Raw genomic sequence first — 23,545 nt, forward strand, 5'->3', positions numbered from 1 at the left:
TAGAAAATAGTTTTGCATGGAATTTTGATTTGGTTTCCAAACTTGCATAGGCATGGTGGATGGCACGTGCGCTTGGTTAGTGGCTGCCATACTGTTTCTTTGTCTCACGTCTTGTCTTGATGGTGATGTGGAGCTTTGTGAACTACTGTCTTCCCGTCCCTCACCGTTCCCTTTAAGTTATCAGAGGCATAAAACGGAAGAAAGTCGGCACCCTGTAAGCACTGTTGAAAGGCCCCGAGCGATTGGCAAGCGGTCTATAAAAGCGTGGGGTGCAGGCTACTAATAGAGTATTCTAACACCCCTTACTTCGCTCACTTTGTTAGCCAGAAGACAAACAGTGTTAACCAGAAGACAAACAGCTGCGTGCGGAGATTAGGGCATGCGGGGTGTAACATCTCGAATCCAGCGTCTCCCAGCGGGCCGTCGTAGTCGTCGCCCTTTCACGTGCTAAAAGTTGGAGAAAACTCCGCGTTAAAGTATGGCACACCATACAAAAGTTGGAGAAAACTCCACTATAAAGTATGAACACCGTACGGAGTCATAGACCGGTCGACCATGTGCACGCCCCCCCGTACGGCACCCTTTTGTCCCCTTCCCTCTGCACCTCTTGGAACATAAGCGACCCCCCTTCTTTTAACCGGTCTCTCCCCGTCCGTTGTGGTGGCTAACTGTGTGTCTCTCTCCTTTCTTCCCCCCCTGTTCCCACATTCTTGCAGTGGAGGACGACGGCTTGGAATATCACTATTCGGACAAGGGTTTGGTCTAGGGCGAAAACAAAACACGCCGCCGCCGGGGGCACTGCGGTAACGTTTGCACCCTGCCGCGTGCTGCTGCCCTCCTTGCACGGTCCCACTAAAAGCGCGCCTCCCCTTTCCCCACCCTCCCCAAACCGTTTCCGTCCGTCGCGACTATTGCGACCAGCAGCGAGCACGTCAAGTGAAGACTCGAGGATGGCAGAAAGCGCGGCGCGACGGCTCACCCAGCTCTCGCTTCCGTCGGAGTTGCAACTGTGGGTGTTTGTCGTCCCTGTCGAGACACGGCCCCGTGGCGTCATTTTCTTTTTTTTTTTTATACCCCCTCGCTCGAAGCTGCGAGGGCCTGCCTAGTGCAGCGTCAGTTTCTTGTTTTATTCTTCCTCTTTGAAAAGAAAAAGAGCAGAAAGAGGGAAACGTGAAGTTAAGGTTGCTTTGTTTGGTGCTGGGGTCAACTGACCAAGTGGGGTTCAGATTGGATTTTAGCTGGGAGTCTGTACTTGACGTGGTACGCAGCGACTGTGCAATCTGTCTGTTGTTGCGACTGGAGCCCTTTTTTCTTTCTTTTTCTTTTGCCACAATAGAATTTAGGGAATGTTTCCGAAGCAGCTACACACAGAGCATGCGTGTCCTTCTGGCTGCTTTTCATGGTTTGTGAGATCATGAGGTAGTTGGTAACGGTTCAGTTGGAGTAAAACAACACAGATGAGAAAGGCGAAATAGAATTGAGTGGAACGAGGCTTTCACGCACAGTTTCTTTGATTGTACCGAGCTAATGCAGACACAAAAGTCGGTGCTGTCTTTGCTAGTCCCTACACTTGGCCTGTTTTGTCTTTGGGCTGTTTTGCCCCGGGTGACCCGTGCAAAGTCCTATGTCTTGGGCATGCTAATCGGTTTACTGCCATCACTCAACCTACACTTGTGAGGCTAGATATATTTGCACATTCTGCTGGTTTGCTTAATTTTTAGTTTGCTTTTTTGTCCTTGGGCACGAAGCAAAGATTGCCAGACTGAATGGTGAGCTATTATAGGAAAGAATCTTTAGGATGCACCAGTCCCCTCGGTTGCCAAAAGAGTCCAAAGGTGCAAACACGCCAAGTAATAGCTTGCAGTAGAACCTTACATCGCACGTTCGGTATGTAGTCTGCTTCAGTGGCGTTTTCTGAATTCCGTATGACGTGAAAGCATTAATTGACACGTGGGTGGTATCAATCATTCGTCTCATGTTAGTCATGATAAAAATTCCTCGTCGCCTTGTCCCAGACTCGGCTACCGTATGTCTCCCTTCATTCCTGTCTTCACTAAATTCTGTGTGTTTGGGGCTTCAAATACAGAACAAAGCAGATGCAGATGAAGGAGTGTCACGTTTGCAGGGTGTGGAAAAGCCCCAGCTTTTTAGCGTAGTAAACTCGCCTTGGAGGAGGCTTTCTTAGAGATTAGGCGTGCTGACGATTTTTAGATTTTGTTGTTTATTCTTACTTGTTGAGCAGTGAGCATTGTTTTTAGCTTAGTGAAATGAGTGGCACTGCCTGTTTTTGCAAATATACCTTTCTTGCTTTTCTTTTTGTAATACTGATGTCCTTTTGACAGTTTGTATTGTTTTCTATGAAGAAAGTTCCTGGTCTCCTGAAGTGTCTGTAAAAGCCCTACATACTAATTTTGCTATTTAAAAATGTGAGCTGCAGTATGGAAGAGGAAATATTTTTTACTTGTGCATGCATGGTCTACAGGAATGGATAAAATGCAATTGCAATATGTTCCATTGTCTCATTTCTGTATATTCTTGTTTGGACACTACTATCCTTGCTGTTACTGCACAGCTCTTGCAGACTTTTCTGGGATGGTTGAGAATTTGGCATTTTCTCTTCGAAATACGTATTCACATGCATTTGTTTTCTCGCGATACGGTCATATACCGCTCAGAACTTGCAATACCTCAACTAGCAATTTGTGTGATTATGCTTATAGAGGAGCATCATATGGGGCTTTGTAGTGAGAGTGTGTCATGTAGCCTGAGCAAAGCTTCTTCTTAAAATTTGCAACCCTTTCTAGGAGTCTTATCATCCAAGATGCTTTGGGTGGTAGAGAGCAAGGGATTCTTGCAATTTGGCAGCCATTCATATTGGAACCGAGCTCGGGTAGCCTAGGGCTGTGGGTCTTATTTCTACAAAGGAGAAACAAAGTGCAGAAGTGTTTGCCATATGCACATTCACCTGTCGGAGCCCACAAGTGCTGAAATTTGATGTTTTGGTGCCATCTAAGAAGCAAAGTCGGATCCCCGCGTTACAGCTATCGATCATTTGATGTGCAGGCAATTCTCTTGGAATTTAAGATGTTTCGTTGCAGCCATAAGAGTTAAGGCAAGTCACCAAGATACTTGGAAGTGTGGTTGGTTCAACTCTTAGTATGCCTGGAAATGCAGAGAACAAATGTGTTGTTTTTTTGTCTTTTTTTGCAGCATCTATTGTGTGATTTAACGAACAAAGTATTTATTGGACAGATGGAAAAAAATATGCTTTGTACCAATACCACATGTTTCCTATTTTCTTAAGCTATGATTGAAATCAAAGGCAGCTGAACAGGGTAATCTAACTTGCAGCTGTTTTGATATTGAAGCTCGAATGAACAGGAATGGCAACTCTCGTCTAACTTGTCTGCTTCTTCTTTGTCGCGTCGAGAGCTCTTGGACAGAAACATATCAGAGCTCGACTCACTCGCTTGGAAGGTAGTTTTTGCATTTTCCCTTCTCCCGTCTGTACTTATGCATGTTTCTGAAATGCAGAGAGGACCGAGTTGGCACTACACCCTTGGCATTCTTTCTGTAATGCTCTTTTCTGTGTCGAATGGTTGTTTTTGATACGGCAGTGCTCTCTTCCTGTGGGGGGGAGGCACGATCACGAATAGAACGTCGAGCTTTTGCTGTTGTGCGGGAGAGATGTCAGAGTTTGTGAAAAGTGGGTTTGTCAATATTGTAAGCAGTTTTGTCCTGAAAATATTCCTCTTTTTTTTTTTTTCATTACAAAAGGTGGTTATATCATGTCTGTCGGCAATTAAAGAATTTTCAAGACGTAGTTTGTTGTCACTGTTTTCTTGGATAGTCGGGGACAGTGTAGTTATGGTAAATGCCTACGGATAGGTGGGTTCTTTGAACATGATAAAGTCTGAAATATTTGGTAGTGACTGTACTTCGATTGTGGTGGATTAAGATACTTGCATGCATTTTTAATATATGTTCTTTGTTGTTTTTTCATTGTTTTTCTCTAATGAAGGTAGTGTTTTTCTGTGATTGCCAAGTCTTGTAATAGTGCAAAGGATGCTTTTTTCGTGAGGTGGTAAGTATGGGAACACTATTGGGCAGGAGATCGAACTATAGGGGGCGCTCTGACCCGTTTGTTTTCCCCACGCTTGGTGTTTACTCAACACAAGGCCTGTGCACATGCCGACAGGCCTTATGGGCATGGCCATGCCATCTTCTACAATAGAGCGCGGGGCGCAGTTTAATAAAAAAAATACTAACAATCGACGAAGCGACGTTAAGTGCCGGATCTATCCTCAGAGAATGCGAGCTTGACCCACTTCGGCTTTTGTGATGAGCTGGGATCGTGCATGCTGCATTGTTCATACAGGCCGAGTGGAAACAAAAGAGCCCCTCCTCCCCTTCGCCGGAGAACACGAACTCCAGCCGAACGCTGACGCCGCGTTCGGTTATGTCGGCCGAACGCTGCGTCATTGTATTTGTTGTCCCCATCCGTGTAGTTGTTAGGTTAACCGCTTGGGGCGTCACGGTCTGTCCTCCTCCCCAATAGCTTATATACAAAATATCTGGTCATAATTTTTATGGCCTAAGTACATCAAATGCCCTTGTAGAGGTTTCTAAATATGAAACTTTCTACTGCAAATTGAATTTGAATTTTGTAAAATATAAAGATTTTACATTTAATCTGAACTGGGGCACTTTTAAAGGGATACTTCAACGAAATTTGAAATATTCCAGTCGTGTTCAAAACTAGGTTGAATATGATCCACAATATCCGTAAACGGCAATCGCACGTTTGTATTTTAAGCCTGGTGGCTGTATTTTTCGTTGTAAACGGCCCACTCTGGCAAGCGCCCGAAGAAGGCCCAGCGGAGACCACGTGACGTCCAACGCAATCGTGACGTAGGTCGTTTCGGGACAAGCAAAGCTACGGCGAGGCTGACGTCGAGGGGATGGCCTAGTCGTTCCAGCCACCGAAGCGGCTGCTTTTGTACGAATTTTGAGTGACGAATTAATCTTCTATAATCTTGTAGGGGGACAATAGCGACTTCTGCGACACACAAAAGGCATTCTCGGGAAGAGGGGAGTTCCTCCTTCCCCTCTTCTCTCGTGGCCGGAGGCGAGACAACCTCGGTCACTAGCCGTCAAGGTTCCTAGACGGGCATTACAAGCGAGACGTTAGCGACATCCACCAGGTGCTCTTTGCTAATCGTTTAATTTGTTTTAAAATTCCTTTTCGTGTCTTTGTTAACAGGATATTGGTACGGTCGATGTGATACTGCCCCTTAGAACACATATAGACCAAAAAATGAGCATTGAAATTTTGTTGTAGTATCCCTTTAAGAAGTTTTAAGTGGCATCCTTTTTGTGTCCCCAGAGTTTGATTATTTTTAGAAAACTGCAACGATTGCTGCAGAACATGTGGCAAGCTTCTCTGCCGCATGTTGTTCATTAGTCATTACAACATTATTGCTGGCATTTCAAAGCTGAGAGGCGAGCGGGGGTCATCTGCCACAGCCAGTGATGTCACTTTTGCTAGTTCTTCTCTTCTACTGTCCTGCACCCTGCATGCAGCAGCAGGCAGAGCTAGGGGCAAAATTTTAATTTGCAATTGTGCCGCTTCTATTAATAAAAAGGAAAATTTCACGTGACTTTTTAGGCACCTACTATTTGTATCTAGAAAATCAAAAAACCCTTTTTAGTAATTTGTTTCATCTTCAGACAGACCGAAGCAAATGCAGTCGTGCCTTCACAACCAATCCAGCTCCGAGAGTGGGTCACGTCACCTTGTGGTTGGGTGCGGTGCACGTCACGTGACGCACACTCTGCACTTGGTTGGCCAAGATGGCTCAATAGCATCTGCTGCGGTTTATTTCAAAGTGAGATAAAATGTGTACACAGGAGAAAGTCTATCTCTGCATTGGTGTCATGTCGGCCGCAGAAGGGAGATTAGCAGTGCATGAGAACGGCTATTTAGGAACCTGGATAGCTGTTGTCCGAATCACACTAGTAATAATGTGTGAATGCATGCAGGTGCAATGCCAGTCCCTAGGGGTTGGGGTATGTTATACCCGAGTCTGCAGCACAAGCCTTCTCCTCCAAACCTGCTGCCCCACGCTGACACGCTGCCATGGCAGACCTCGGGTAGATTGCGACAATCTTTGGGCCTTCCCTTTGGACCATTTGGCATGTTGGCCGGTGGGCACCACTTGTGGCAGTAAAGTCGTGATGCATACCAAACCACGACGCTTAAAAATGCAGACGAGAAATACCTTGAATCAAAATATATTTCACTCAAGTGTGGCATCGCACTGATCGGCAACATAAAATATATATTATAAATATTATTTTTTTACACTCTTTGCACATCCCTTTCTAAAAAGTCAATTATCTATTATATACACACAGTTAGCGCACATAACATCTGGAATGGTGTCAGCATAATTTGCACAATCTCGAGACAAAAATGTGCATAAATATCCTCACACTGTTTCTTGTGAATCGCAGCTTTCTGCAGGATTGGCAAGGCTTGGCACAACCTCCTAACATTTGGCACACTGGTTTGTCCATTTGTAAGAGAATTTTGAAGGTTATCACTTCGATTTCGTGGCACAACAGGCAGCTTGATGGCAGCGGCTTGATTGTCCGACACAAATTATGGAGTTGCAAATGGACACACTTCCTCGCATGGCATGGCCTTGTGTTGCGAGTTAAGCTGCCCAATCTCAGCTCTTGGGGAAGTCGTCAAAGTGCTTGAGCATGGTTGTCTTGGGGGCGAGCCAGCTGGGGTCTTGGATGATTTCGAGTTCAACAACCTTGTACCGGTTTTTGGGAGCCAGTTTGGGCACCAAGGCCCTGTATGCTCGCTTGAGCATTGCACTGTTTATGACATACTCCTGCAAAGCGGAAGAGTGGTGTTCTTTAGTCTCGTCAACAGTCATAAATAACGCAGTGAGAAAAGAAACACTGTCTTGAATGGGTAAACTCGTCCTTTTACAAGGATGCAGAGCCTGATCTCAAAAGGTTCCATCTGGTATTACTAGAACAGCTCTACTGGCAGCAGTGTTCAGCAGAACATGAATATGTGCAAGGTAGTATTGCTTGGAAACTGTCGTCTGAATGCATCAACGTGCATTCGAAGAGTTCACAAGGTTTGGGTGTCTGGCCCACATTTCAATACATTGTCATACACTGCACATTGCTAGGGTTGTCCTTGAGTCCCAGATAACCTAGAGCAGCTTTGCAACAATAGCAGGGGAGCAACATGAAAGAGCCTTACCTCAACCACGTGGGAAAATATCCAGGACAAGCCGCAAACCATGAGGATGGTCATCCGGAAGTGGATTTTCTCCTCCGATCGCCAGCGCACCATCTGCAGGCCATTTGTGGATGCCGTGACTTAGACCTCCAGTTGTAACCACAGAAAAGATGAGGACTTACATCAAAGAAGCCTTTCACAGATGGGAATGCCTGGAACAGCAGGAATGTGGTGAAGCAGAACAGCACAACCAGGTTTCCCAGGAACCAGACTGCAATGGAATGGCATTCCTGTGGGTGAGCCTCAAATTGCCTACTACTATAGGTTAAGCTTTAAGTGTTTCTTTTTCTGATATCTCTCTTTCTCGTGGTGCTTCAGTGCACTGCCGGTCCTCAATAGGCGGGATACTTAAAGGAAAACTGAAGCGGTTCTATATTTGAGAAAAAAACACTTAAATCATCTTAATTCATTTGGCCTCCAGAATCACGAATACCCTATTTAGATTTCAGGTTGATGCACCAAGTAGCTACAACATCAATTTGAAAATAACGTCGAAGCCCCTCCCCAATGCATTTAGAGGGAGGAGATAGCCGTGACGTATTATACACATATCTCAACATTTCCACGCCTTCTGCATTCCTTCCCTGAGCCGTCAAAAACGCTGCACGTGTTCCCTCGCAAGCAGCAAGCACAAGGCAGTTGAAACCTCTGGGTATGACGTCGCACCCAGCAATTGATTTTTCGGTTTTTCTCACGTCTATTGATACGTTCGGGTCGAATGGTTGTGATATTCAAATCCACGGGACAAAAATACGCTAGAATTCAAATCTAACTCCTTGTTTTCGAGATACGCTTGAGCTTCCTTTCAAATAAAGTGATAACAGTGCTGAAAGTTGTGAAGTTAATATATTGAGTGATTGTAGATTTGTCTTAAAATTGCTTGTGCACACCTAGGCAGACCTATTGTACAGGTCAAATTTTATACCTCAGCAAACAGTTCTGCATACCTGCTTTCCTGCACAGCATGCAGAGGACAAATTGTGATTTATAGACTGAGTCTAGTGAATGAAGACCTAGAAATGCCACAAATCAGGAATGAAACTCTGTACATAAGAAACTTTATGTTACTTTCTCTAGCACAGGCTGCATTTCTGGCCCATGTCGTCCTTTTGATAAATTTGTTCCAGAGATTGCAACAATACCTTTCCACAATTATAAAAGAGGCTGCTTACAAACTATGTGAAATGGTAACTACTACCGCAGATCGCAGACAGGAAAAATCCGAGTCTCACGGTGCGATAAATATGCAGGAATTCGCTAAAACTGACTCTTTTGTCACGAGGACAGGTACCGCAGAACGTGGACGCCGCACATTTGCATTTCACAGTGTGATAAATGTGCGAGAAACTGCTATAAACTCGGATGTCACGGGAACCGATACCACGCACGTAAACCGCAGACAAAAAAAGAGTGGAAACCCGCTACAAACACGCATACTGCAGATTGTGGACACAGCAGATTCACATGTCGCAGTGCGATAAACACGAGAGAACCCGCTTGTCGCAACTATTGACACCACAGATCACGTGGTTGATATGGTTCCCTTTGGACATTGCATAATCAATGATCAGCGGGAATTGTGGGGTGGACAATTGTTCGTAATTTTTATGTTGCGGATAAGGCAACCTCTCGGAGACTGGCTTTCTCTCGGAACTTTGCGGTAGAGTAATGTTTTACAGCTTTCAGTGTAAACCTCTCTTAGTTGCATATCAAATGAATGGCTGCATCATTCTTACAAGGCAGACAGCAAATTTTTTTCTATAAATATTTTTTTATTGGTTTTGATTTTTGAATGATTATTACAATGTGATTAAGTTATAAGACAACCAATAAAAATAGTGAAAATTTAAATAACTACCTTTTTTTTACCACCAAACCCTGGAACCACTTAAAGGGACACTGACACCCCCCCCCCCCCCCTTCCCCCCCAAAACATTTTTTTGTATTTTTTTGCCAGGCAATTTATTACGGCGTCAGAAGACTACCTAGTAATCAATATTTTGCTGCAGTCCACGTACAGTAGAACCTCGATAATTCTATCTCGGTTTATTCGGAATCCCGGATAATTTGCAAGACTTCCACAGTCCCGTGGCTTCTCATGAAAATATGACCGGATAATCTGAGCGCTCCGCGCATGCCTATCCAGTTAATTCGCCGATTTGGTCTTCCAGGTTAAATTCTTAGTTGCTAGGTGGCGCCAGTTGGCATCCAGATTCGACAGCAAAAACAAAGATGGCGAGTGTCTAGCTGATCCATTTCCTGGTCCACACGCTTAGTAGACCCTTTGTTTTTTTGGGCTTGGTGTCTCGGTAATCTTGGCGCCGCACCGCTGTGGGGCTGTGGTTCGGGGCGTTACTGAACCGCATGTAAGCGATGTTGCGAGCGACGGGACGAGCGACGGCGAGAGCCAGCGACAAGCTACAGAGATTTCTCACTGTCGCCCGTCGCGTTGTTCGTCTCCTTGGTCGCTCGCTCCCGTCAATTTCATCTGGTTTGCCTCGTCGCGTGATTGACTGAGCAACAGCAAAGCGAATCACCGTTGCTTGTCTTATCGCTCGCCAAATCGCTTACATGGACGGGCGGTGGAGCAGGAGGATATTGCCAGTGCTAGTGCCAGTATTCTCCCTGGGATTGACCACAAGGGAGCAGAGCTTTGCTCCCGCATTCAGGACAGTGACGATGAGTTGGTCAGCATAAGTTTCACAGACTACTTAAAGATGGAAGAGAATGAGTAAACCTGCTACGCGGACTTTGAGAGTGAAATCACCGAGTGTGACGGCAGAGATTGATGACAATGATGAGCCGCCTTGGGCCCCCCTCTAGGGGAACTTATACGGTCACTGAATGTCCTCTGCAGCTTTGTGGAATGTAACGGCAGTGATTCTGAGATGATATGCCTAGTTAGCCTATTTTCTCGTTTTGACACTCGTTTTGAATAAAATGTTTCCTTCGATATTGAAGGCTTCGCGCGCAATCTTCAGTCGTTTTCTTTCCTTTTTGGATCATTTGCAAATCCGCTTAATTCGCGAATATTTCGCAGTCCGACTGACTTCGAATTAACGAGGTTGTACAGTAGTATATTTTTAATAAAGTAAAAACACGCACTGCTCGAAACTGAACTGAACTGGTGAGGAAGAAATATAGAGGAGGAGAAAGATACTACAAGTCACGTGGCTGTGCAACTTTTTTTTTTTGTTTTCAATCAATGTGTTTGCAACTTTTTACAAGCATTTAGAGTATTGAGTGTGTGCCTTCGATGACCCACGACTTTGATTATCTTTGGTGGTTGTGTCTAAGCCATAGAAAATGGCACATGACCACGAAGAAGAGCGTGAGCGCGACTCAAATCGGCCAGTTCTTAATCGGCAGTTTTTGGGCGGAAAGAAAACGAATTGCGAGTTGCAGATTGTGTTCTGGGTAGTTCGGCTCTCATATGTCATGTAGAAATGAAACCTTGGCGGGCATAACTACCCTGTCAGTGTCCCTTCAATAGGTGGCAGGGGCACTTGTTGATTTTCTTAAGACTTCTATTGTAGGGTCCATTTTTTTGTTAAAATTATTACAATTGCCATTGACCTTTGAACGATTATCACAGTGTAGGGTTTCGCAAATATTCTAAATTTGTAATAGTGGTTTCGAATAACAGACTATTCGATATTCGCTTCGAGAAGGACTACACTATTCGCGTTTTTCGAAGTGTTGATTGCGGTGGGTTAGCCCCGTTGAGTGCGCTTCTTTCCAAGCAGCAGTGCACAGCGGAGAAGCAAAACACGCGGAAGCAAGCTTCGTGGGTGTTGCTTTTCTGCATTACATCGGTGCTCGGTAAGAAGCCCGCTCAACGGGGTAACCCGCTGCAAGAAACTCTTGGAAAAGTATAAATATTGCAATTGTGTGTTTGGAAGAAAAGCATACATTCAGAGCGGGATGGTGCACGCTTGCCGGTTGTATTTGGGAATAAATGGAAACTTTGTGAATGTGCATGTCTACATTATAGTAAAAGTTCCAAAATTAAACTGACCGTTATGCAAGAGTATACTATGTTAGGCGGAGATGCCCTTACAACCTGCATTCAACATGCGCAATTATTTTTTTTTAACTCGAGATTAAAGAAAGAATATTTCATATAGCAAGATTTGTAAATTCACTCAATTGGATATAGTTGGCCATCTCTATAGGATTCATTTTATGTAAATCCGTTGTTTACTTGCCATCCCAAGACATCACACATTATGACGACACAGTTCAAAAATATACATAAACTTGGCTTATAAATGAACAAGTGGAACAAACTTCACAAGTTTAGCTGGGTTTTCGTCTAAGCATTACGCAATGGTAGTGAAAGGCGTGAAAAAATTATTCGATATTCGGATCGAAAATATTCGGCCAAAACCAGTATTTGCTTCGAATTCGCTTCAAACTCAAAATTCACTATTCGCACAAGACTATTATAGTGTGATCAAGTTGTAAGGCAACCCGAAAAATTAGGAAAATTTAGTCCTTTTGGCAGTTATCAATCCTACCACATGAGTGAGATGCAGTGGGTAGAGTGGCCTTGCCTGCTGCCCCTTCAATACTTGCCGTCTCTGGCTTGTTCATCTGGGGCACAGGCCAGGTGTATCACGAAGCTATTCCCCTCTCTAGCTCGGGCAACGGTTAACTTCGTTCTGTTAAAGATTATAGTGCACACTCAGATGGCACCAAACTCCGCACTGAAATATTTTTTAGTTTCACTTTGGGCTCAAAATGATACCACATGGGTAGGGCATAGACCCAATGGCACGTTGGCCTTTAAAACGGACCACATAAATCGGTTTCTTAACATATCGCACTTTGATTTACTATGCAAGTGCTCATGGGTGGTGCATTTTGTGTCAAAATTTCAAAGAATGAACTCACCTGCATAAAAATTGAGAAAAGAATGCCTTTTTTTCTACCTACGGTGTTTGTCTGCAAACAACACACTGATCTCTACAACAGCGAACAGATTGTGGCAGAAGTCCACAAAGGGAATCCACATAGCCGAAATCACCTGACAATTAACCACCTTTTTTTGTTGGTATAGCACCCATTTCAATTATAAGAATGACAAACACCAAAAAAGCGTGCACCGTACTTGACTTGAAAAGACTGTCTGCTAGCCCTTGCGAGGAAAAGGTTGCAAGGCGACCGCTGCTGACGTTTGTTGGCTGTTTCGCTAAACGGACATGTGCCGTTTGCAGACAGACGCCATAGGTCAGTAGGTAGTTCTCAGCTCCTGATGTTATGGGGACCCCTTCTGAACCAGAATAAGTGATGGGGAACCCCATTCACTGGGTGGGGGGAGGAAGGGTATTGGATGACTACAATGACAAAGAGGTAAATGAGGAAACTAAATGCGTGCAAACCAACTTTGAAGCTCCGAAACAAACATTAGTCAATTCTACTCTCGACATGGATGGTTTAGTTTAATATTGAGCTCTTTATACAACCGGCACCAATAAACAAATTTAAAAAAAGGTTTTGTTGCTTTGTTTGATTGACAAGCTAGGACTTCGGGGTTTCCAATCGGGAGTCTGAAGGGTCCATTGACCCCCATTTGAAAACCACTGCCACAGGTAGGGAAAAGGCATTTTTATTTTATTACTTTTTACACAGGTATGTTCATTCCTCAAAATTCTAATACACAAAATACCCCACTTATGCACACCTCTGTAGTGAGTCATAGAAAATTGATTTACGCAGTCTCATCACATGCCAACGTGCCATCATGTCCAAGCTGTAGCACAGCCTCGGGAAGAGAAACCAAGAATACGCACCAGATGTCGGATTGTTAACTGTGAGATAAGAGACTGGATAAGACTCGCAGCTTTGGACTTACAGTTGCTCCACAGGGGCTTCTGGAATGGTGGTCCTGTGGAGAAAACCACCGCCATGATGAGGTACTGGTAGCAGGAGACGAAGAACAGGGTTGCCGTGTCCCAGTAATTGTAGACGTCTTCCTCCGGGTCATGGTTGGGACGGGTGTACCTGCGACGCGCAGGATTTCTTCAAATTATTTCAAGCTCTTTGGGAGCGACTCAAAAAGCAAAAACAGATTAGATGGATGTTTGTGTTTAGACAGCATAAGGTCGGCTTGCCTTTAAGGTATGGTGACACTGGTTTACCCTGTACGTAAGAAATTTAGCCAGTGAAGTACGATTGCTAGCCTGGGGCCTTTGACGTACCACGTAGTAGTGATATACAACCGCACGTCAGTGTGATGCTCGTCCAGATGGAAAACAGGCAAAGGTGGAGACTGAAACCAGGATCCCAGAATTCTACAGCGCGAGCTTTTGTTCCACATACTCCTAACTGCGATGCGTTAACACAGTCAGCCACCGAACCCCTAGGGAGTTACTCAGTAACCTTCAGGTTATTGATTCATCTGATTTTCCAATGCTTGCCTGCAGATTGGGAAAGTTTTGCCTCAAATTGTTCAACATATTGCCATTGCTACAGTGACAAAAATCTTGTAGACCCACAGATGACAAATGGTGTATCTTTGTCCTTTACAAAAAGGGCAGGAAACCAGCAGTGGGTATCACTTGTTCCTCACATCTTTCTTGTGCTTATACTTACATTTAGCCAACAATGATGTGTTTACGTAATTGAGAGTTGATTAACGATAATACAGTGATGGTGCAGGTGAGTTAGGTGTGAGTTTAACATTTTCTTATTAAAACGTCCAATACTAGGAGGAGAAACTCGAAGAAACCAAAGCAGAAGGAACAGGGAAAGAGGACAGAAACCAAAGTTTCTTTCGAGAGGTTGGTTTTTGTCGTCTTTTCCCCGTTCTACTTTGATTGCTTTAAGTTTCTGCAACCCAGTTGCAGCTGTTTTAAGAAAAGGGGAGGGTCAATTGTTTTGTCGAATAAAGGTGATCCAGCACCTATATAGCCTTAGGTTTAAGCATTTGTTACGTACGAGCAGCCGTCGCCGGCTGTCAGAGTATTTTAATGAAAGCAAGAACCCATAAGGGCTAAACGACAGTTTCGTAGGGATCCAGAAGAAGAACATGAGCGAGCGCGCACCCTGGCACGTGCTCTGGATCAGGGCCACACCCTTCGTCGGTGGCGATGATGATACTAGCGTCCCACCCATAGTCGGTGGCGATGATGATAGTCCTGCGCCGCCGACACATCAGCATTCTAGGTGAGAGAAAGTCCTGCGACGACGGTATATACTCACCAGGACTGTGACTGTAGGTACTTGAGCATTCCCACTTGGCCAACGGTGACAATGATCAGCTGAAGAAGCAGCGATGTGATGTTGGACTGGCTGACGAGGCTGCTCTGGGGACGCCCAGCCACCAGCTCGGTGCAGGGCTCTGCATAGCTCACTGCAGGCGGAGTAACAGCCAGTCAGTCTTTGAGGCACCGAAGTGCGACCAATGAGAACGCGGCAATTTTTTGAAAGGGCCAACTTTTCTGCCACAAGATGAGCCGTGGCATTTAGTACTCACTTGTCACTGCAAGCGTTGTGATGACAAACAAGTCGACATAGAGAAACATGCCATCCGAGAAGTTGGTCTGCACCTGCAAAGGAAGTAAACACACATTTTCGTTGACAAAGATATTAAAAAAAATTACCGCATCTCCACGTGGTGAATGATGTTGATTGGGGCGAAGCTCGGGTGGTGCTGATGATACTGATTTTGGTCATAGGTAGTGCTGATGGTGCCGTTTTCATTCATGTCAGTAGAAGAATGTGTGGTTTTCTTCTTTTTCTTTTTTTAAGACAGATGGGATGCTATCTCAGAGGCCCCTATTTTTTTTCTTCTTTTTCTTTTTTTTTTTTCATCTTTTTTTTTTATTTTTTTTATTTCTTGCTCTCGCTGCTGAACTCACGAGCAGGGGCACGCCGGACGGCGGACAGACATACGGACATGGCTAGCCCCTAAGGAGCTTCGCTCCTAAAAACTTACAAACAACCACACAAGGTGTGGTGCGATTGACAGCGCCAGCTGCTGCAGTGTGGAAAGGCATGTTGATGGAGATTTTCCTTCAGCCAGTTTTCTGTACAATGTTTGCAAAGGGTTCTTTGCTTTCAGTGGAATTGATGTAGGACACCTGTGTGAGGAGATGTGTGCTTTGGTGGAACGTTTGTGCGAGATGTTTCATGTTTTGGAGAAGGACACAGGGGCATGTTTTTTGTGGCTGAAATGCTCTTTCAGAATGGGGGCGCTCGTGAGCATGCCTGCGGTGGAAGAAGCAAAAGTATGTACGCAAACTGCTCTGTAGAGGCACGGAGCGACATGAGAATGGAACCTGGGCAGCGGCAGTGGGGAGGCGAGGCAGCGCGTCCACACAGTGTGACCGCGTGGATTTTTCGCAATGGCAGCTGCCAGAGGGGTAGCAAAACCGATGGGGAGGTGAAGAGCGCTCTCCCAGTGATCACGTGGGTTTTTCGTAACGGCGGAGGCCTATGGGGGGAAATGGGGGAGCGAGAGAGAGCCTTGCCATGTGTGAGAAATGACAGGAAGAGGGAGAGCAGTGACTCTTCTGTAGAGTGGGGTTTTGTGTTCGTACATGAGCACTTTCTTGTCGGGAAGGGGCACTAACAGCTACCGCTGTAAAATAATACTACCATAAAATCCCTGAAGAATGCCCACCCTTAATGAAGAGAGAAATGTTGAAAAATATTGGGTGGACAATCTTTAAGAATGAGACAGCAGACTGTTATCCAAAAAGTAGTCATAAACACAGGAGCACTCCCTACAAACTACATAACACTAGGCACGGGAGCTGATACTACACTAGGCACGGGAGCTGATACTGCAGAGAGCGGATAAGAAAAATTCACGTTCTGTGGCATGATAAACACGTGGAAACTCGCTGCAAACTCCCGTGTGTGTCGCAAGAACGAATACCGCAGATTGCGGATGCAGCAGATTTTGTTTCCACTATGTAATAAAGATGCAGGAACCAGCTGCAATCTCGTATGTCACAAGAACTGATATTGCAAATCGTAGATGCAGCAGATTCGCGTTTTATGGTGCGATAAAAATGTGGGAACTCGCTACAAACTTGGGTGCTACGGGTACCTGCTACAATCTCTCTTTTCACACTTGCCATACTGCAGATCGGACGGCTTATGTGATCCCTGTCGGACATCGTGCAATGTCTAATGGGAATCGGGGGTGAGCGATGTTTCAGAATATTGATGCTAGGGATACTTATCCTTAAAAACCGCGTGGGCGATCTCTCATGGGAAGGCGTTCATACGGAATTTTACGGTACTAGACCTTGAAACCAATTAGCTGAAGTGTCTTATCGTAAAATACTGGCAAACATCCACACAAAAGTTGGAGATAATCGTGAAAAAATGGGAATGGGCATTGTTAGGTCTAATGGCAAACAAGCAGAAAGGGAACATTGTAGCGTAGGTCCTTGTTTGATCCGACAGACCCCCCAATTTTTATAGCAGCTGCACCAGTGTCGTCAGGTCTGCTTTGTGACAACGCTCTTGCATCGGGCTTCCCCGCTTCGCCATGGAGCTTGTGCAGAAAGCTTTGCACTGGCTTCTTGGTTCAGTGGACCCCGGTTAGCTCAGTGGGCTCGGAAGTTTGCTGGGATGAGTGCTAGATCTGTCCTTTGCTTATATTTTAAATAAGTGGGTGTGGGTGCTTATTGCAAGATGGGTGCATGCTGAACGTTATGGCATAGGGATTTTTCTCTAGTCATCTCCATTAATTCCAACTGCAGACCATTGTACAGCATCCAGGAAGACTATCTACTAGAGGTGTGCAAATATCATATCTTTAACTGCAACTCAAGTACGAACATTAAAAATCGACTGTGAATGCAATAAAATATTTTTGCTAAATTGTTACATTTAATCTGAATAGATAATAGAAACTTCAATAAATCACAGCTGGAATTATTTTTCAGCGAACATACGTATGAAAAGCCACATTTATTGCCCGAGAGACATTTCGCACACTTCTGTTCAAAAGTCCCTGATAAGATGAGTCGGATAAGACATAATGTAGCATGCTAGCGAGGTAGTGACTGTTTTATTTATTTTAATATTAGGTTAACTTATTTCTCGAGGCACTTCTCTTTACAATTAAGGGTTCAGCTATACCTTGGAACCAAAGAAGGTTCACATACAATAGTGAGGAAAAATTTTCAAGCTTAGTCAGTCAACTGAGACGATATGTCACATCAGTCGTTTCTGCGAGTGTGTCTGTGCACAGCAGCAAAGTGTGATGTATGCACTGGTGCAAAGTGCTGAAGCTTGATGTGAAACATTAGGGAATTCTTAAGTCGTTCCCAGACTCAGCTTCTCTCAATCAATCGTGAAAAAATACTTACGTAGTAGAGCAGCATCACGGAGAGAAACTGGATGAGACTGTACAATGAGATGAACTTGAACATGGAGAATGAAGTGGCCAAGGCACAGCGTCCTTCCCTGCCAAGGCAACAACATTAGTTAGACATAGGGCCTGAAACTCAGAAATGTTGGTGACCTCATACTGAAGAAAATCTTTACACCGCGTGATTTCAAAGTCTTTACAGACTTATAAAAAAACACAACCAGCATGTTGCCATATGCCAATATTAATTAAAAATAATATTAACATAGGTCATCCAAGTTTCATGTTGCTGCTTTAGTGTGTGTCAAACGTACATCAAGACAGCTTTCTTACAAAATGTATTGTGAAGGCATCATAAAATAATGCGACAGTCATGTCTAATTCATATTAGCACTACACTTGCCTACAACTCTTCATTCAAAATTTTGGTAAGAATCAATTTGTGTTGTACATTAGTCATAGGTACATTTGTGCCTTCTCGACAGTGTGAATCTGCGTGGGCTGGATGTGCACATGTAACTTCTCCGCAATACATCAGTGCTCTGATGGAGAAATAACCATCTCTAATGCACAAATACAGTGAAACCCGTTTAGAAGGAACCCACGTACAGCGAATTATTGTCGATATCGAACTCGCAGAAAATTTAAATAAAAATGCATGTAAAACATACTTTTTGTAACAAACAACATAGTGGTTATATCTACCTTTTTTCCCCCGGAAAGGCTTCCAAAAACGCGCAAACAATCGTTTTCTAGCCTGTCCCTTCCCCCCAAACAGAAGTAGGGAAGACAAAAAATTCCAAAAGCTCAAGTTGCGAACAAAATTGAGCAAAGAGAAGCTATTCAGAAGGGGAGAAAGCTAAAAAATACACTCTGCGCGCATACACAGGAAAGAAAAACAGAACTTTTCATCTCAAAACGTTTGCCTACAAAGAGAAGCAAATCAGAGGAGGAGATAAGCTAAAAAAACAAACCCTACACGCATGAACAAAAAAAAAAAAAAAAAAAAAAAATCCAGCGCGTTACAAGGCGGAATTGAAGAGATGAGAAAGAACGAGAAGCTCTCACCTTACAACGAACGCATCGTGAAAATTTGTTGTAAATGGTTTTTGCTATATCAAACTACTTGCTATATCGAACTGATCGTAACGTTTCCTGCTGTTCGATATAAACGGGTTTCACTGTAATGACTGGCTTTCCTACATGTCTTGTTATATGACGCATGCAAAGCCTGTTACAGAAGCTGGAACATAAAACTTATCATCACGGCAAGTTCCTGATATTTTGGTGCTATGAAGTTTTAATTGCAACTACAATATGTTGAACAATTCCCGTACCTCAGGTCACAGCAAAGTTGATCAATAGGTGGTCAGTTTACCTGATTACAGTGGGCACACACTGTATGTTGGGCACCTTAGAAGTGAAAGGTGCTGCCACAGACGACTCTGCTTCGGACAGGGAGATCCCAACATCTGCAGCTTTTAGGGCCTTCAATAAAAGAGCAGTCTGTGTTAATGCGAAGAGTAGTCATTCTTAGATTGAAAGTTAAGAAACTAAGATGCCACAAGATTGGCAATTCAATGCCGGAGCAGGGCAGCAGTCTTGTTTAAAACGTTTGAATAAAAGCTTTACTCAATAAGGACGAAACCTATAATGCTGGGTTTTATGTTCAATAATTATACTACTTTAGGAATTATTCTATAGCTTTAATTGTGGTTACAGCTAAATTCCTGCACCATGGTCACATAGATTAAAACATCTTCTAAATGATCTGGCTCTGTTATTGAAACACCTGTTCTTTTTTACCAAACTGACATAGTGGCTACAAATGTTCAAAATTCAGTCGCTCTCAACAGACTCTATGATCTAGGAGCCCAAACAATTTATTTAACATTTGTTCTTTTATTTTAGCATATGCATCTCCAGCATATTGCAGTTTTATTTATAATATAACTCAGGTTTAAGGAAACTATTCTGACATAAGATTAACCTGATGAATAGGGCTGGTAATCATGCAGTATGCAAACAACTAAGGAGAGTGTAAAAAGTGGCTTTAACCAATTCTATTTGTTTATTATACAACTGCCACTAAACTCTCCTCTATTTCACTTCTCAGTGCTCTTTCATTATATCAGGGTATAAAGATGCAACAACAAACTGGTAAATAGCCTTCTTTTCTGCCCCTCATTTTGAACACCAAATACACTCAGGTAAAAATTCCTAATGGGCCAGCAGAAATTTCAACTGGTCCCTACTGGAAACCACCTGGTCCCAACTGAGAATCAACTGGTCCCAACTGGGAATCAACTATCTGGTTGGTCCCTCACCCCACAGTCATTTGCGCCGTCTCCACACATTCCGACGACATAGCTGGAAAAAGAATAAATGTAGATATAGTCACTCTTACATACATAGTGTATTAATTAACTGAGAAAGAATCAGCTATGAACACTCACCCCAGCTGCTGCAAATGCTGCACCAACTGCATTTTCTGGTCTGGCAACATGCGTGCAAACACGGTTCCCCTCACCAGCAGCTGCATCACAATTTGTCAAATTAAAGCCGACTGAAACGGAAGCTCATGTCACGTCCAGCATGTGCTACTAATTAGGCGTACCATACGTTGCCAAGACATAATTATTTCCATGTTTGATTTGTTAAAAGTCATACGATGGGTAAGGCGAGGATTTTAATGAAAGCCTCGCAAATGCACCTCTTCCCAAAAACCAACTATATTTTATGCCATATTAATGCGAAGCATGTAGCTTACGCTTCACACTTCTGGGTTTGCTGAACGTAAGGAACAATTCAAATGGCCATTTGGTTTCATTGAAAGCATGCACCTATTAATGGTTAACAAAACAGACCGCAGTATGACTACATTCTTTCCATGGTATGTATAATATAAGCTCTACAATAAGCTTATTGTGACCGCAGGCTTTAGATGCCAGTCACTGTTTGGTTTGTAGCCTTTTTCTTTCACTATAGACCAACACGCGGCTCTGACGTCACGCAGCTGCGGTGGCACTGTCGACGGCACTGCGCATGCACAGACACATCACTCCACATGAATTCGGTTTCAGCGCACGCGCAGTGCCCACACCTGGTGTGAGCAAACGCGGGCTTGTTTGTAAACAGCGTGTCGGTCTATAAGCAAGTTTGGGACAAGCGGTCCAAGCGCACACAACAAGATGTAGCACAATATGCAACCTGAAAGCAAATACTGACATATTTCACATCCATCGTCCTTAGTGAAATTTTGAGGACATTATTCTAAGTGGAATTGGTACAGTAGTCAACGAAACAAGATGGACCAATTGTGCATGGCCTCATTAGAGTAACTGCATATGTTCTGTTTCAGGACCATATACACTTATATGGTTCTGCCATTTAGTTGCTCTACACTTTGCCAGAGTAATTGAGTATCTGCGAGGTTACATGCTCCTGTGGGCCATTTCGTTTTGTTGGGCACTGTACACATTAGTGATGTCTACACAATTTATAGTCACACATGTGAAAGCTCATATTATATCCTTGTCATATTCAAGTTCGAGTTATGTACAGTTTTTGCAAACAGAAGCGTTACTAGAGGTTGTGTCTTTGTGCCCGAGATGGGACAACAAAAGTATTGACTTCTGAGACAGAATTACCGCACCTTCTCAAAAATGTCCGGAAAATGATGTCGAATGATGGCAAAGGAGCGCCCATCCACAGCAAACTGGAAATTGGAATTCTCCTCCATTTCAATATATTTGTCCGCCTGTAAAAGAAAAGAAAAACGGCACCTGTGACTTATTTTATGGTAGGAAAATGTAGGCAATGTGCTTTGTTTTATAAATGAAAGAATTGTATTACTACAGTTAAAACTCTAGTTTCAGCACTCAATATTTGAAAAGAAAGTTATACTGTCAACGACTTAATTTTCGCGAGGGCCTAACTTTTGCAAACTTTGAATTAAAAATGTCACAAAAATGGAAGCCGTTTACAACTCCCTGTAACGCCGATTTAGAGCGCAGCTCTTGAGGAGGAGGAGGGAAGGGTACTGGGGGGGGGGTGGGTCAAGTGACCTCGGGGGGCGGGAAGTCACGTGACCTTGGGGGTCACGTGACCTTGTGGGAGTCACGTGACCTTGGGGCGTCACGTGATGTCGGGGGGGGGGGGGGGGGTCACGTGACCTGGGGCCACGTGACGATGCCGATGGCGTCACTGATGACGTCATCAGTGGCTATGACGTCAACGGGTGGTCACATGACCTCGGGGGGTATCCCCAGGTCACGTGACCCCCCCCCCCCCCCCCCCCCCCCGGGGTCACGTGACCTGGGTAACCATCGTGACCCTCGTGAGGGTAACCCTAGTAACCCTCGTGAGGGCAACTCTCGTGACCCTCGTGAGGGTAACTCTCGTGACCCTCGTGAGGGTAACTCTCGTGACCCTCGTGAGGGTAACTCTCATAACCCTCGTGAGGGTAACCTTCGTGAAGGTAACCCTTTTGAGGGTAAGTAACCCTCGTGGAGGGTAACCCTCGTGAAGGTAACCCTTTTGAGGGTAACTAACCCTCGTAACCCTCGTGAGGGTTACGAGGGTAAGTAACCCTCGTGAGGGTAACCCTCGTGAAGGTAACCCTTTTGAGGGTAACTAACCTCGTGAGGGTTACGAGGGTAAGTAACCCTCGTGAGGGTAACCCTCGTGAAGGTAACCCTTTTGAGGGTAACTAACCTCGTGAGGGTTACGAGGGTAAGTAACCCTCGTGGCCCTCGTAACCCTCACGAGGGTTACGAGAGTTGCGGTTACGCCGACGCCGACGCCGCTCAAGCCGGGAACGGGCCCCTAAGAGCTGCGCTCTAAAAAGATATCCTGGGAATATATTACCCTAAGGTAACTAATTCGTAGCATACCACACCCAATCACAAAATTTTTGTATCAGCAATACACCTAAAGTTCACATTCTGCCAAATTCACAAAAATATTGAGCCCACGAAAAGAAAGTTGTTTACAGTACCAATTGTTTTCAGAATGAATTGTATTTTATTACAAGACAGACAAAATATTATGAAATGTGTAATGGAGAGAGGGCATGTCATGGGGGGAGGGTTTAGGAGCCTGCTGATTGAAGTCTAACCCCATATTACAATACAGTAGTATGTATTATATAAAGCCTAAAACCTTGACATTAGCAATCAATATATCAATGCTTGCACTAAAAAGCTGGTTTTGTTTATGGAAGCAATAGGCTGAAAAAAAAAAGAAAAAAGGGAGGAACTATGACACAACCATGTTAATACTGCAACAGGTCAAAAGCTAATGTCAAGCAATTGAAATATTTCTGGACTTTGACTCCGTTATCCCATAAAGCATAAAACTGCAGCCCACATGAAAAATCAGAAATCACACACATATAGCTGGCTTAGATTGGAACTTCAAACCAAGCTTGCGTTCCATAGTATGAATTAAAAAAGAGGCCACATCTCCACGTGGTGAATGATGTTGATTGGGGCGAAGCTCTGGTGGTGCTGATGATACTGATTTTATTGTTCATAGGTAGTGGTGATGGTGCTGATTTTTTTTATTGCTCATAAGTAGTGCTGAGTTCCAGGTTGCGTTTCGACTTCATTATTACTGCTTTATGTTCGGTGCAATGCAGAGCCAGTGGTTCTTCTAGCGGATCAGCTTCGATCCACTAGAAGCCGTTGGAACGCATCTCCACCGCTTAAATCAACGGTCCATGTCAGAAAGAGAATGCGTGGTATGGATCGTGGTTATATACGCAGTTGAGCATTTGACCGCAGCGCCCTCTCATCTGTAAACGTTGAGCCAATGCATGCAAAGTTTAACGCGATTATATACGCAATTGACCAGGCAGTGCAATCGATGTGAGCACGGAC

The 23,545-nt window shown here is 44.2% G+C and overlaps 2 protein-coding genes across 5 annotated transcripts in view; one reads left to right on the top strand and one right to left on the bottom strand.

Moving 5' to 3' along the window:
* The window catches only part of LOC8029178 (segment polarity protein dishevelled homolog DVL-3), a 46,629-nt gene extending 42,806 nt beyond the window's left edge, over positions 1 to 3,823 (top strand). Inside the window, exon 16 of the mRNA XM_029989630.4 lies at positions 717 to 3,823. Within this exon, the coding sequence (XP_029845490.2) occupies positions 717 to 766 (50 nt within the window). The 3' untranslated portion in view covers positions 767 to 3,823. The remainder of the gene's footprint in view (positions 1 to 716) is intronic.
* Positions 3,824 to 6,280: 2,457 nt separating this feature from the next.
* Positions 6,281 to 23,545, bottom strand: part of LOC8029176 (polyamine-transporting ATPase 13A3) — a 99,330-nt gene continuing 82,065 nt past the window's right edge. For all 4 annotated transcript variants that reach the window (XM_040215561.3, XM_040215560.3, XM_040215562.3 and 1 more), the window contains 11 exons: positions 21,319 to 21,423; positions 20,120 to 20,199; positions 19,991 to 20,033; positions 19,042 to 19,151; positions 17,662 to 17,758; positions 14,808 to 14,880; positions 14,534 to 14,684; positions 13,185 to 13,333; positions 7,450 to 7,538; positions 7,289 to 7,381; positions 6,281 to 6,905 (listed from right to left, as the gene is read on the bottom strand). In XM_040215561.3, the coding sequence (XP_040071495.1) occupies positions 6,735 to 6,905; positions 7,289 to 7,381; positions 7,450 to 7,538; positions 13,185 to 13,333; positions 14,534 to 14,684; positions 14,808 to 14,880; positions 17,662 to 17,758; positions 19,042 to 19,151; positions 19,991 to 20,033; positions 20,120 to 20,199; positions 21,319 to 21,423 (1,161 nt within the window). In that variant the 3' untranslated portion in view covers positions 6,281 to 6,734. The remainder of the gene's footprint in view (positions 6,906 to 7,288; positions 7,382 to 7,449; positions 7,539 to 13,184; positions 13,334 to 14,533; positions 14,685 to 14,807; positions 14,881 to 17,661; positions 17,759 to 19,041; positions 19,152 to 19,990; positions 20,034 to 20,119; positions 20,200 to 21,318; positions 21,424 to 23,545) is intronic.

Source organism: Ixodes scapularis, unplaced genomic scaffold, assembly GCF_016920785.2.
Source record: "Ixodes scapularis isolate PalLabHiFi unplaced genomic scaffold, ASM1692078v2 PGA_scaffold1__304_contigs__length_218370807, whole genome shotgun sequence".
NCBI classification, from domain to species: domain Eukaryota; kingdom Metazoa; phylum Arthropoda; class Arachnida; order Ixodida; family Ixodidae; genus Ixodes; species Ixodes scapularis.